The 15,526-nt window shown below is 37.7% G+C and overlaps 1 protein-coding gene across 15 annotated transcripts in view; it reads right to left on the bottom strand.

The window, feature by feature from the left end:
- Nucleotides 1-11,481, bottom strand: part of cep170aa (centrosomal protein 170Aa) — a 35,643-nt gene extending 24,162 nt beyond the window's left edge. For all 15 annotated transcript variants that reach the window (XM_078931877.1, XM_078931888.1, XM_078931886.1 and 12 more), the window contains exons 1-4: nt 11,346-11,481; nt 3,698-3,757; nt 2,832-2,968; nt 776-865 (exon numbers count right to left, since the gene is read on the bottom strand). In XM_078931877.1, coding sequence (XP_078788003.1) covers nt 776-865; nt 2,832-2,936 — 195 coding nt within the window. In that variant the 5' untranslated portion in view covers nt 2,937-2,968; nt 3,698-3,757; nt 11,346-11,481. The remainder of the gene's footprint in view (nt 1-775; nt 866-2,831; nt 2,969-3,697; nt 3,758-11,345) is intronic.
- Nucleotides 11,482-15,526: the final 4,045 nt, after the last annotated feature.

Here is a 15,526-nt window from a genome sequence, read left to right on the forward strand (position 1 = left end):
TTTGGTGCGCAGGCAAATGGTGAGCTCTCCAAACTATTGGCTATTGACTCAGCAGGACCTAATGTCTGAAATAAGCAGACCAAGCTGAAAAAAGGATAATGACAAAGCAGGAAGTGACTCTGCCTTCCTGTGTAGGAGCCAGAGAGGATGTGAAGGACGTTGTGTGTCTAATCTGGTGACTTACAACTAATCACTACACATAACTAATGCCATGTGGCATTTCTCACAACATTTTAAAGAACTACAGTAAGATTTTTTTGTCATTATCAAACAATAAATATTGCTTTCCATGTCTAGATTTAGCACAAATTACAGTTATACACAGTTATATTTTGTTTATTCTGTATTTTTGCACCCATTACATACTCCAGCCTCATTTACTTAAACTAAAGAGTTTCTTTTTTTTGATTTTAATCTTAAATTTTTTAACTTACTCTAAAAAAGGAAATGTAAAAATGGTAAATAAAAATGTCCTTAAGGCACGCCCAATGCAGTCTGTCCATATCTTTAATAAATTCTTAGTTCCTGGGTTTAAATAATAATAAGATATAAATACTTTTGAAAATGTCCATGTGTTGAGGGGGAAATATGCCACAAAATTAACTTTTTTATTTTAAGTTTGCCACGTTGTTTTCCTTTTAAGTTGTAAAGTTTTTTGTCTGTATGCATGAGTTTCACTAACACCTGTCCATTGTTCCTTCTTTATTCTCTTATATTCTCTACTTTACCTGTACATATCTTCACACCACATAGCCCTTTTGGGATTTGCACTCACCCCATTGAGGCTGCCCAGGTCCTTGACTTTATGCTCATCAGTTCCAGCTTCATAGTTGATGACTGCATGCTGCTTATCCACACTTCGAGACTTCAGGCAAAAAACATAAACAGTCATGGAAAATTGATCTAGAGTCTGATCACTGTAAATGACTGCCCATTTTAGAAGCATTTTTTTTTTCATATATAACACTTCTAGAGAGATCTGTGTTACCAAAGCACAATGATTTGTGATTTATCAAAGCAAAAATACATGGTAAAGTTGAAGATTTTCCTGTATTTCTGATTCACACACATACATAAAGCACCAACAGACAAAAGGGGAACAAAGAAGGAATGAAGAGAGAAGGTATTGATTTTCTGCAGCCTTCAGTCACCGACCCTTCAACTGCTTTTGAGATAAGCCATTTTTAGAACAAACACTTCTTGTGAATGACTTTATCTCTGAATCAAAAGAAATATTAATTTAAAGAGCATTTCTTACAATGAGGAAAGCAACTGAATTTAATAATTATGTGGAATGCAACGACACTAATAATAGCATTTTTAAAAAGTGTGCCATCTGGGTTTATCGGTTTACAATGCACTTCTGGGAACTGATTCTCATAACACTTCTCATATGACTTCTTTCTATTACTCACTCCCTCCTTGTCTCAAAGGAACAACATTGTGCAGGAAAAAAACGATAATTGAGGGTTGCAGTGAAGAGAAAAAGCCGCTACATCAGTGACGGTCACATTAGTCTCATTTATCCTGATTAAATAGGGTCCCAAACTATTTGCCTTTTAAATTTCCCAGTGCAAAAATAGGTTTTATGTTGCGATATTTGCAAAACATTAACAAAATAAATGCAAAGAACAGATTTGCTAACTTGGTCAAAACCAATTTAGAATTAAATTTTTTTTAAATCCCAGTAGTTTGACACAACTAAAAGCACACACTCAGTGATTCAGGCTGTGATCATCACCATCTTCCTTTTTTTCAGAAAGATCCTTCCCTTTATCAGTAACCAGAAAGCAGTAACCCTTGAATGTCTAGTATGAAAGCAGCCTTCTGTGAGGAACCTCACACAAATTCATTAAAAGTTTGAAATTCTGTCAGTGTTTTGTTTGGTCGTGATCCATGTGATCAGACATTTCAACAGTCACAAGGAGAAGGGGGGTGAGGGTGGACTCAAAGCCAAAAATAAGTCCATAATTCTGACTATTTCCTTCATCGTCGCCTTAGAACACATGAAATCACACACAGGAGCCGTCTTCCCCTCAGGTCACCAGAAGCACATTAGAGGATGCCGTTTAAGAAAGAAGGAGCAAATGATTTGCAACTCAAATGACCCTCATTAGCTTGAAGTCTTCAAAAAGCAGAACCGTTAAAAGGCTTAAATGAGCCAAGAAAATCGGAGGAATTATTAAAAGAGCAACACGTTCATTTCCTGAAGCAGTGCTGCCATTAGACGTTCATTTGAAAATAAACATTTATCAGAAGAGAGCAAGCATGGTAGACATTTGAACTTCTACAGCACTGATTACGTAAAGTGCAGAAAATAGTGTCTTCCTCCCTGATGTGAGAGATTTATCCAGTAGCAGTAATTTTTTTTCTCACATCCAGACTTTCAGACAGTTACTGGTACAGGAGAAGTATCTACAGTTACTGGTACAGGAGAAGTCTCTTTCAAAACAAGAGTAAGAATGTTTGTGCAAGGGATTCATTCTCTATCCCTAACCACTGACTCAGTCAGATAATATCTTACTCAAGAGGTATCTGCCCCACTTTCTATTAATAGTGCAGAGACCAGAGGTACACGTGGGTTCTTGCCTGCGTGCACAGCTGCAGACACAAACTTACTGTACATCGACGTCCAAACCTAGTTGCATGCTGTGTTTAGCGTGAACTCAGAGCTGATTTAATAACGTTGAAAAACAATGACCTATAAAGTCATCAAGCCAAGGAGAATTCATAAGCAAGCAAGGGCTATCTATGTTAGTTATTTTAAATAGTTGGTGGTGCTCTTTTGAACCTGCAGATTTGGGGAGAACGGGGCAGTGACGGGTGTTCACCTGCAGCATGAGCTCACAGTCATCCCGTCCCACAAATATCATTTCTCGAGGGAGTCGGTGGCGAGTTCCCCCGCTGCTCACCAGGAACCAGGAGGTGACACTCATCTCTGCGCCCTGCTGTCCGACGTTCACACCCCCTGACACAGGACAGGACGAGATATTGTTTATCTTTGTGCAGTGCACACATTTCATAAGCATTTACTGTCAACAATCATGAAAAGTTAGCTCTGACTAACTCCAAGTTACACAAAATTATACTGTATTTTTCAGAGTACAAATGGTGTTTTTTATTTCATAGTTTGGTTGGGGGTGCGGCTTATATGTGCGTGTCTGTGTTTTTTAGAAATAATTAGGCTCATGTAGTTTCTTTTTACCACTAAAAACCTCTAGGTGTGTATATATCAGTGTTTGCTAAGCCTCTTCTTATGGTTATCTGCATTTTTATTTATATGTATAACTAATAAAAAAGACACTTATTCAACTGCACTTATGTTACGTGAAAATAAAAACAACTCAATGTGTGACAATAGTGAAATGTGAATATATTCATTCTATTATTTTTATTTATTCCGTTATTATGATTTTCCTTTCAAGTGGAAATGTATGTTATTGATTATGTGTTGTGTTCAATAACTTTCTCCCAAAAGTGTGACTTATACTCCAATGCAAATGATATCAGGAAAAACAAGAAAAAAAAACAAGAACAAATTATAGTTAAATATGACACTGTTAATACTGCATGTTGGTGTAGCAATTGAATGACAGCTTATATATTTGCAAAAGTGTGAATATTCAACCACCAATAACCCTTTTAATAAATTTAAATAATGAGTCAAACTAAATATTTGAGTGAACTATTTACAAACCTCTGGTCCAGGTAGCTCACAGCTGATAAACTACTGACAGCACAACACGGTTAGGCCATCCTGCAACATACAAAAGAGCATATTTCCATTCAAAACACAAAAAAAACATCAGAATCTTTTATTTTCATCAGATTAGACAATTTATAAAGGAAGAAAGAAATTCCGACATTTTAAAGATTTGAAGTGTGGTTGGCTGAGCTGTGATTATCTCCAAACTTTACACTAGTCAGCCAGATGAGTCGTCCCTTGCTCTTTACTGGCTCTGATGATTGCCAGATGTAGGAGGAAGTGATGCAGGAATGTCGGCTGGCCAACCGGTGGCTCATTTAAGCCATTAGGACGTTTATTTTCCCTCCTCCCTCCCCCTTATTCTCCTTCAGATGAGTCTGAAAGGAGGTCAAAGCCAAGCGCTCTTTACTTTCACTACACCCTGGCCTTGAAAAGCAGATCTAACCAGAGGGCAGGGGGCATATGTGGTCCTGTTCCCACTGGGTTATTCACTTGTTGCATAAAAAGTAAGAGTGCAACTGTCTGACTAAGAAGTGTAAAATCTAGCCGTTAATAGGTAAACATTCATTTAGCCACTAAACCTTCTAAAATGTAAGTGTTGGCCTTTTAAAAAATCCACTGCAATTGGCAGAACCTTTTTTTAATAAGAAGATGTTTATACTTTGAAAGATTTTAAAGCCCCACTTTAATTATGATGACGTCGTGTTTAGCCAAAATCCATTAGCCTGTTGTTTTCTACGACATAGTTTCTGCAGACCAGCAGGAGTTCATCAGAGTTGTGGGAGGGACTGTTGGCGCAGAGTAAACCCACCCCTGCTTACCGACATCCTTGTGTTTACACTCTCTCCCGCTAGCTTACAGTCTCTCACAAGCCCAACCTAACATTACCAATTTAACAAAGATGGCGAGCAACAGCCGTACAGTTTTGAGCCATATGCCAGCTGGAATGATGAAAACAAAAACGTACATGGATCTATTTGTCTGCAAGTGGGCGCATCAGAATGGAGCAGAGCAGGGAGCTTGTGGACCGCGGATTGTAGCACCTACATCACACCTACAAACTATTTCCAACTGCAAAAATACTCCAAGAAGCAAATTTGAACCTAACTTTATTTATATATGTCCTCCATCATGTGAAAAATGCTACAATAACATGTTAACTGCTAATTTCTACTGGCATTAAAACAACAAAAGCTCTCCCTCTTGCACTTAAAGCGCCAAGAAAAAGCCCATCAGAGGAGGAATTAAAGATTATTGAGCTGAACTCTTTCTCACTTTGAGCTCTTAAGTACTTAATACATCAACTCAATAATCCCATGTGTAAAATTTAAATCGGCTCCACACCTCAGCTCTTTGCATGATGCAACTTCAAACATGACTCAATCAACAGATGTCCACGTGTGAAATAGATGAGCTTTTGACCTCAGTTACTATAATGCAACAACTATTTGCTGTGAAAAAGATGCAGTGAGGGATTTTTTTCTTTTTACAAAATATCCAATAAAACTGTATTTTCTAAAGTTTAACGAAAAAGACTTGGTTTTTATGCCTCTTTTATCCAATATTAAAGAAAATTTCCACAATTTGATTTTAGCCCAAATATTATTCTTTTATTCCACAAATTCTCTAGATTTAAAGACAAGACTTACTGTGTGCACAAAAAAAATAAAAATAAAAAAAACGACACTTCAGTCACATGAAAACACTGTGGCATTTAGCGAACAAGGATAAACATGTTCAGTTTAGATTCAATACTGGAAAAATTCGCTAAAAGCTTACCATACCAGTAACAGCATTGGCATGACGATGCATTTATGTGTGGTTTCCCTTCTGACAGTGATTCCGGGAGCTTACAATATAAAAAAAAAAAAAAAACAGCTCACTCACACAGGATACAGGGTTAAGAGGGCTGTGGTTAAGCAATGTGCACAAGACCCCTACCAGTCTTTATAGGGCCATTAAAAAAAATCCAGAAAACCTAATTATCACACATGCAAGACATAACACAGACCAAGGAATGCAGAGTTGGAACTGATGAAAGAAAACTGCCTTTTACATTTGAATTGAATTGTATTTTATTCAGATTTCAAAACGTACTTAATAAAAGAAAAAGTCAAGAATCTATTTTCAGAAAAGATTAATTTCCTTTATTAGAATTTGTTGGTTAGAAATGTAATGGAAATTGTCAATAACGGTTTTCTCCTCTGATATATAGAAAATTGCAATAATAAATCCTAAAGTAAATACAGGAAGAAAATACTTATGTTACATATGCATATAAAGCAGAAGTAAAGGCAAATAGCAGTGATTTTTTTCAAATGTATTAAAAACATCAATTTTTTCAGTTAAAAAAAGAAAAAGCACAGAGAAACAGAAAAAGTTACGTTTTTAGTCTATTTGTCTTGTTATATCAGCAGCATTCTTGCTGGCGCGTATAGGAAAAAATAGTGATCTCATGTTTTGGCAGGAGTTTCCCTTCCCCAGGAGCTGCACTAATACTATCTCTGCACATAGAGAAAATGAGAGTGAAAGGGAAGGATTATTCCAGGATGACTGGGATTTCTTTGTGTGGAGGAGATGGCAAAGAGACAGGAAGCATTAAAACACTGGTTTTGTAATAGTTGTATTCTGTCTTTATATTCATGCTGTTTAGGCCTTTTTCTTTTAAATAACTGGGTATAGGAGTTGGTAAAAAAAAAATTAAAGGAAGTGATTCCAAATGTGGAAGAAAATATCAAAACATCCTTTACATTTAATTAGGTAAAAACAGACCCAAAAACAACTTAAACAATGCAGAGACTGTTTCCCTTATCTACATTAAAGTTGCTAGTAAGCTGTTTTATTCATTATTTCAAATTGCATGCTGTATTTGAAGCAGCCAATCAGAAACAGTGTCTGAAATACAGGAAGTGATGTCCTTCTTTAACGCTTCTGGCTGCAAAAACAGGCCGCTGCTTTCCACGGGGCATCTGGCAGGAGTTTGTATCCCAGTATGATGCAACATCTGGCTAACATCCCAAGCGCTCATGTGTTCTTGCCTTCTATCATTCCCAAAACTCATTTGTAGCCATGACTGAGCTGCTGAGTCACACCACACCACATCACACACCTTGACAGCTGACACACATATTCTAATAGCCTAAAGGCAGAAGACAATTATAACCAGAGGGACAAGCACAGAGAAACAACTCTTTCTGCTGTCACACTGTCTTCCACACTGTCTCGTGATGAGAGCCATAGTCAGCCCAGTCAGGGCGTGGTGCCTGGCCTGCACTAAAAATCTCACTGAAGTGAAATTCAGATGCCAGCTTTTAGAGTTTTAGGCATTCTTTAGTACCATATGTCACGTTCTGCAGATAGTTAGCCAGTTAAACTAATAAGCTGTTTATGCAACAGAATGATTTTCATGCTTGGGTGGTCTGAACAAACACAAAACTTGTCAGTATTAGATTACAGGAAAAAAATAGAACCAGAACGATTAAGTTTATATGCAAAACCCATTTTCAAACAGAGACATGAGTAAACGCATTTAACTGTTAACTAAATAAGTGCATCAATGCACAAACCAAAACCAGCAAAACATGTTGACATGCTAGGCAAACAGCAGCCTTTATCTGAGCAACACAGACGAGAAGTCAAGTAGGGGTTGTTGTTTAAAATCAATAAAGAGGCTTGGGACACCAACTCAGTCTTCTGAGGTTAGAGACTCTCAGTGTGCAATGAAGTCTACAAATCCAGTGAGAGGGTTACCTCTAGACAAAGAGACAAAGACTTCGTCAGTAGTTGAGTCTACTGCAGACTTACAAAGATGAAAGAATACAGTACCTATTGTTCCTTCTTAAAGAGACAAATCCCAGAGAGTCTTGTTCTGTGGTATTTACCAGATACCCTCAAGCTAGGCCTGTGTTTTTGTTGTTTGTCAAATCATTTGGCTTTTAAAATTATATTTGATGGGCTCTAAAACGGTAAATTACCTACATTTCCTAATCTAATCTGTTGAAAAATGTGAAACAGACTGTATGAACTATATGCAAAAGAGGATTGAACGTGCATCTTTATACACTGAACTGGAGGACTGCAGCTGGAAGGATGGTTTTGTTTGACATTATGAACAAATGACTGTATATCAGAAATGTTCCTTCAGAACGCTGCTCTGTACTCCACGCATTTCAGTGGGAGAAAGTTTGATTTCATTTGACATTTGAATGGTCCACTTTGACTTGGTAGTAAAGTAACTTATAGCTCAGCTTGAGTAATATCTGTTTGACCATGCCAGGATAATAGGAAACTACATTGATCTATTCACCACACTCTCAATTCTATATAATATTTTGAGATCAGTGTGACGAGTAAGTGCTGGGTGCGCTTCAAAACAATTTTTGAGTTAAAAGAGTCAACAAAGACTATGCTGAGTAAGAATCCGAGTGGTCTGATATTTGAAAAATGAATGAAAATGACCGGCTTCACATTTGCACTGGATTTTAATGTACGGTGTATAGTTAGAGGGAAACTAATAGTAAAAAATTCATCTCCAGCGACAAATATAGCACCATTGAGGGATATAATAAATCATTATGGTGTCAGTAGCTTGAATGTGCATACTTCTCTATATATTCATGTGTGCTAACAAAGCAAAAAAGACCATATGGCGCAGAGAGCAAGTTTACCCTTCACATCAACTATTGGCAAGGAAAACAAGATAGCAAAAGACCTTCATTTGGCCAGCATTAGTCCCGCCTGCTTCATTGTTTTTACCAAATACAACCTAGCATCATCTGTGCCTTAAGACATAACCCACCACCTGCTCAGTGACCCCTGGTGTTTAGCATGCCCTGCAGGCCTAAACATATGGAAATACACCGTTAAGAATGCCAAAGACACTGACCTAAAACAATGTATTGTAAAAATAAGATGACTGTGTTTTTGTAAATGAGTCATTATAGTCTAAGAAAAAGAATGAGCACTCCCTTTTAAGAGGTTGTGACAATAACAAAGACATTTATTAAGCATGTGCCCATAAGCACTGACTTTTCAAGCATTTGTGACATTTTCCTCTTGAGCACGTTGGGTAGGAGTTTCAGAAAAACATTCCTAAAAACATATGTCTGCAGGCAGCTTTAATAATGTCTAACAAAATGAGCAAAACATATGTATGCATGCAGTCATATCTGTGAAAATATGACACCAATTAGGACATAATGTTTACGTTTAAACCTTAGCAAATGTGTACATTAAATGTACATTTTTTGTCATTATGAAAACCTTAAAATCCAATGTTATCCAATGTTAACATCTTAAGCTCACTTTTCTTATAAATCTTTTTAAAAAATCCTAAATCTTTATAGCTGTTAAGTGAAATCGTCTCTGCAGCAAACCAATGAGTTAAAAAAACTAAAATGAAAGGACAATGAGTCCATCTGAGGGAAGGAATGATATAAAACCCACCCAAATCTAGATTAATATCTGCAGTGGAATAAACATAATGATGGAAACTCAAAGGGGAGCGTGTTACACCCTAAAACAGATGAGCCAATCTCTGTGTTTTATTTGTCATTTGCAGTTCAGCAGCTAAATGGAACCAAAAACTCAAAAAACCCTGACACACCCAATGTGATGTTCCACAACAAGGGAGAGGCTGGCAATGATGTACACAGACCGACTTTAGTTGTTAACCTGCCTGTTACCGTCAAGCAACGCTATCTGACTCTCAAATCTCTTATATTTCTTCACAGGAAGATTACAGTACTCTTCTATTTTTAACGTTAAATTCTCTGCCTTAACAAGACCTTAAAAAAGGAAATGAAGTGAAACAGAGACAACCTGGGTAACAAGTTTCAGCTCATGTTGTTTTCGGTTGCATATAATACTCCCCGGCCACCCAAGTAATATGAACTCACTTCCTAAACTTCCTATCATACACAATAGCTACGAACTGGTCAGAAAAACAGTCTTCTAAGATCCCTCAAATCCCACTGTAGTCTTTCACAAAGAAAAAAACTATGAAGTGAAACCTCTGCTATGCAAAACCACATTGCTTTTTTGTAATACAAAAGTGTGAGTCAGAAATGATAGGTTAGTGAGGTTGCAAAAACAAAGAGGAGGCTTCACTTTTTAGACCCAACCAGCAAATTAATCATCAGGAGTTACCAAATGGTTAACAGAAAATCAAGAATCTAATGAATCTGAATGAAAACATATGGAAATATCAAATAAAGGCTTCTTGTGTGATTGCACAGGAACTACAACTGACCACCAGTTCCCTTTTTGCTATGGAAGCGATTCTGGAGCATAATTAAAAATAAAAGTCAAAACCAGAAATGCTTTTTAATTTTGAGTCAAAAAATGCAGCTTCATTTTGAAAATGAAAAAGCATTTCTGGTTTTGACTTTTATTTTAAATTATGCTACAGAATTGCTTCCATACTTTTCCTACAGGGTGCTCACCTTGTGACACCCTCACAATTTTGGAAACCTGTCTGTAAAGCAAACCTAGACTGAAAGCAATCGGATTTAAAGAACACAGCTGGGAAAATGAACAGTGATTTGGGGGGGCAATAGCCAGACTGCTATGATGACATCTTTCTGTGGCTCAAACCCAAGAAAAGTGAATTCTTCCAGCTGTGGGAGGAGACAATGAAGGCTAACAGATGAACTGCATGAGCCCAGCTGGCCAACCCTACCTCTAAGACCCATAACCTAATACAATCAAAGATAATAAAGTCTTTGATACATGTAGTACATATTAATCAAACAGTAATAAACCACAATCGTTCATGATATGGCATGCTTTATTGAATAATAATATATGATATCATTGCTACCATTCTCTTAAGTCCTTTAAGTTTTGCGTCTGTTGTGATGATTTGGGGGGGGGGGGGGGGGTCTAAGTCAGCACAAAGAGAGCGGATGCATGATGGCCACAAAACAAAGCCTCGTCACGGGGGGAGAGGCTGCTCCAGCATCGGCAATGCCACACAACAGTGGCATTAAACCCCGCAAATCAATCCACCCGTCGGGCTCTAAAACACGGAGTTAGCATGTTCGTGTCAGGGTAAACAAAGCGTCCAACGTGACCGACCTTCATTGATGTGCATCACCATCATCATCACGTCTCTGAAAAACGTTTGCATGACTTCAAAGAGATCAAGCTAAAGGGAAAGTGTGGTCGCTGGCTGTCGTGTTATCAGCTGAACCGAATCCGTTTTGGGGGGAAATGTGTTTTCTTTGTGGCGGTGAAGCTAGTGGGGGGCTTTTCAAAGGTGAAGCAGGACTCTCTCATGATGCCGCTGACAATAGTAGCCATGCAGGAGTTAGCCGACAGGGATGCAGACCGCGTTCAGCCGTTGTAGACATGCATGGGAGAATTATCTGACTAGCTAAGTCAAATTTGAATATTTATTTGAATTATGTCTTGTGGTTCGAAAAAAAATGTGTTTCACAATGTTACAACTCCGCTATTATTTTTAAACCAGCATGAAAACCCACTGACATCAGCAGATGTGCCGCAAAAAACGACAGAATTGTTTCTCTGACACACAAACTTGACGCGAGCAGGCAGCGGTCGACTTCTAAGCTAAAAGCAGAGATGAGTTGAACGTTTTTTCCCTTGATTAAAAATGTCATGTCCAACGTTCACTTACTCTTTTGTTTTGGGTGTGTGCGCCTCTGTTGAAGGTTGGTATCCCTCCCCTGCCGTTGATGCGGCTCAGCGCGGTGGCCTCCTCTCCCTCCGTCGCTCAGTAGCTACTCCCTGCAAAACCGCGACGTGTCAAGGCAGCGGAAATAAACTCGCGACACTTCCTGGTGGTGGCCCGTCTTAGAACTTTCAAAATAAAAGTTGTAGATTGACACTTTAAGTGTCCTACATGTGTAGCCAGCACTTCAAACATGTCTAAAAGACAAAAATGTGTAAACTTGTTTTATAGTGCTTTTTAGATTTTAAGGGGTAGTACCCAACATGCACTCATAACAGAAAGAGAACATCGTAGTTAGGACAGAGTGCAGTAGAGGGGGACAATTTGCTGGACCAATTCCTGACGGAATCAGCCAAAAGTAAAGAAGTAAATGTTAATATTAATATATTAATAATAGTAACGCAATGAAAATTTATTTTCTTCTTTATTGTTTTTCTTCTCTTTTATTTCAAAGTCAAAAACTGTAATTGATACCAAACACATTCTTGCAACCCCTCAAACCTCAACAATTTCCACCCCATTTCTAATCTTCCGTTCATCTCGAAAATCTTTGAAAAAACTGTTGCACAACAACTTTGAATGCATCTTTCTCAGACTAACTTATATGAACTATTCCATTCTGGCTTCCGTCTCCTTCACAGCACAGAATCAACTGTCCTCAAAATCTCCAATGACCTCCTCCTTGGTGCTGACTCCGGCCTACTTTCCATCCTCCTCCTACTTGATTTGAGCGCAGCCTTTGATACCATCTGTTACACCATCCTCCCAGACAGAATGTCTGCCATAGGTGTCATGAACATACCTCTCAACTGGTTTCACTCTGGTCGCACCTAATCTATTCAATTAAAAACATACACTTTCCACACAGTTCCTGTCAATACAGGTGTGCCCCAGGGCTCCGTCCTGGGACCCCTGTTATTTATCATTTACCTTCTCCCTCTTGGTCAAATCCTCCGTAAATACAAGATTCACTTCCATTGCTATGCAAACGACACTCAGCTCTACATCTCCACCAAGCCAAATTCCTCTCTTCCTCCCGCTTCCTTCACCAACTGCCTCCTTGCAATAAAATCCTGGTTCAATGCTAAATTCTTAAAACTAAACAATGATGAAACCAAACTTCTCCTGATCGACACTAAATCAATTATCCAGTGTCCAGAACTTATCCATTCCCTTTAAAAACTCCTCCATTTCCCCCTCCCCTCAGGTCAAGAGTCTGGGTGTCATCTTCGATAGCACCCTCTCCTTCACTTCACACATCAATAGCATCACCCGGTCTGTCTATTTCCACCTTCGCAGCATCTGTCATCTTCACCCTTCCCTCAGTCCTCATTCCACTGCCTTCCTGGTGCACAGTCACTTCCCGCCTGGATTACCTCAACTCCCTTCTTTTTGGTTTACCACAAAAAAAATCAACCAAAACTACAATATGTTCAAAACTCAGCTGCCAGAATTATTTCTCAAACGCCTCCCATCCAACACGTCACACCTGTTCTGCAGCAGCTCCATTGGCTACCGATCACACACAGAATTACATACAAAATACTTCTGCTGACTTTTAAATCCATCCACAACCTTGCCCCCTCACATCTATCAGATCTTGTTCATGTCGCCACTCCCACCCGTACCCTCAGATCCTCTTCCTCCCTTCATCTGGATGTCCCCATTGCTCGCCTTGTCACTATGGGGAGGAGAGCTTTCAGCTGCTCTGCCCCCAGACTCTGGAACTCACTACCTCCTGACCTCAAAAACATTGGTTCTCTCTCACAATTCACCAACAAACTAAAAACTAACCTTTTCCAACTTGCCTATTTCCCTCCATAACTTGTTATTCCTGGCCTATTTTAAATGTTTATTTTTTTGCTTTTTAGGTTTTTATTTTTACTTCTATGTACGGTGACATTGGGTTCCTAGAATGGGCGCCTAAAAAATAATGTATTATTATTATTATTGTTATTATTGATAATACTAATAATAATAATGTGCATATATTTGATTTAGAATAGAATAGAATAGAATAGAATAGAATAGAATAGAATAGAATAGAATAGAATAGAATAGAATAGAATAGAATAGAATGTTTTATTGCCATCATAATAGGAGCATTACTAAATTAATATGCAGCCATCCTATTAGGGTGCATCTGGAGTAATACAAATTAAAGACAATTGTAGTATATTAAAAGTAAAGACAGAAGCAGTGCAAAAATAGTATAAATATGTTTAGATACATGTAAAATAAATCTCATTGTGTCTGGTATGCTCCCTTTATTAGCCTGGTGGTGAAATGGTCTACCCTCCATACTTCAATAGAAACAAAATTGAGTATACTATATATTTAGAAATAAGTACATAAATAAATTATTAAACAACAGATGAAAATAAAGCTGACATCACTGCAAGGACTGTCAAGTCAATAAAATAAACGGAGGCATCGCCAAATCTAAAATAAACGTTTAAATAGGTTCTTTGAAAAATCCAGCTTTTATTTTGAAATAGACCGTGTGTTTTCCGGTTTAAGGAACTTGTGAATGACCAGCTTCACTCATCCTCAGCGCCTGCGTCGACACTTCCAGCCATGGATGCTTCCAACTCATCCAGAAGTCCGCCAGAACCGGGTGGGCGGGTTTCCTGGACTCACTTGTCCCGTCCTGTGGTCTTTTGTTGGTGTAGCTCCACCTGGCCTTCACAGCTGGAAATTAAACCTCTGTGCCACATGAAGATATTGGAGCTGTTGCAGTTTATTTAAAGGAGGATGTAACAAAAAGGACATAAAATATATACATATATTGCAAATCAAAACAGTTTAGTCAGAAACAACTAAAACAGGCATAACTTAAATGATGCACAGCATTCAGTTTTATAACAAGGCATCACAATGAAACTTACAATTTCATGCTGAATACAACTTTCATTAAAAATAATCAAACAGCATTTTTTTTAAACATAAATCTAAACAACTGGTCTTTGGCAGATACAAAGAGTAGGGACATAAGTGCAATACTGGTCAAATAAATGTAAAGAGAGAAAAGCAATATTTGTCTTTCAATTGATGTAATCGATTTTGCATTGCATTGGGAAAATTTACGGGAAAATTTACGGAAAAAAAATTGCAAAAGGGAAGAGTACAAAAAAGTTGTATTTTACACACTCCCTATGATCCCTGGAAAGCATTTGTAGAAGTGTTCATTTTTATGAATCAGTATGTTTACACGCATCTATAACAAAGTGTGTCTAAAAAAAGAATTCAAATAAGCTTTTAGAAATCACGTGAAGCAATCATCTCAAAACATTTGTTGTTCTTGTGCACTAAATTGTCTAGGCTACTGTAGGTCTAGTAAACATCTTAAAAACGAAGATAAAAAACTGTATTTGGTACACCAGGCATCCAAAGGAAGCAGCATATATAATCCATTTTTAGTGTCAAAGCTGATGGTGTCTTAGAAAGAGCAGTGGTCTATTTTATTCGGCACATCTATTTATGTCATTCAACTTTGAGCTGCCCACATCAAAACTCTGTTTTCCTGTGATGTCCACATACTCTTTCAAATTGTGGTAACTAGGATTGATAAACTTTTTTAATCCAAATAGAATTTTAAATTTTCAGCAGCTCAGAGTCACACAGCGGAAAAGCTGTGCAAAAGTTTTAATAAATGTTAGAAGAACTGGCCTTTTAGTTATTGTTATCCAATGTTTTTCTATAATTTGACAGGTTATAACTTCCCCTTTCAGGCATTTTCCTTAAACACATTCTCTTTTGTTTCTGTTGAGGAACGGGGTTCGAGTGTAGAGCAATTTGGGTGGACGAGAGTAATATAGCTAAAAATATCAATATAATACTTATTAATATGTTTAATAATAGGCTACCCCTAAGACGTATTTTTTTTCCAACAAACTTTATTGTACATTTTTCGATTCACAGAAATTCACAGTCACTTGCACACATATAAGACCGAAAACACAAGAAACAGTAATATTTATAATAATGTGTGTACCTCTTTGTTTTTTGTTTTTTTTATAGATGCTCACATACAGACCAAGTTAGGGTGAACAAACGTTATAAATGAACATATAGAAAAAAACGAAACCCCCTTAAATGTAAGCATAGTCAATGTTTTTGAAAGACGT

This window comes from Oryzias latipes, chromosome 15 (genome assembly GCF_053564925.1).
Source record: "Oryzias latipes strain Hd-rR chromosome 15, Olatipes_Hd-rR_3.1".
Taxonomy (NCBI): Eukaryota; Metazoa; Chordata; class Actinopteri; order Beloniformes; family Adrianichthyidae; genus Oryzias; species Oryzias latipes.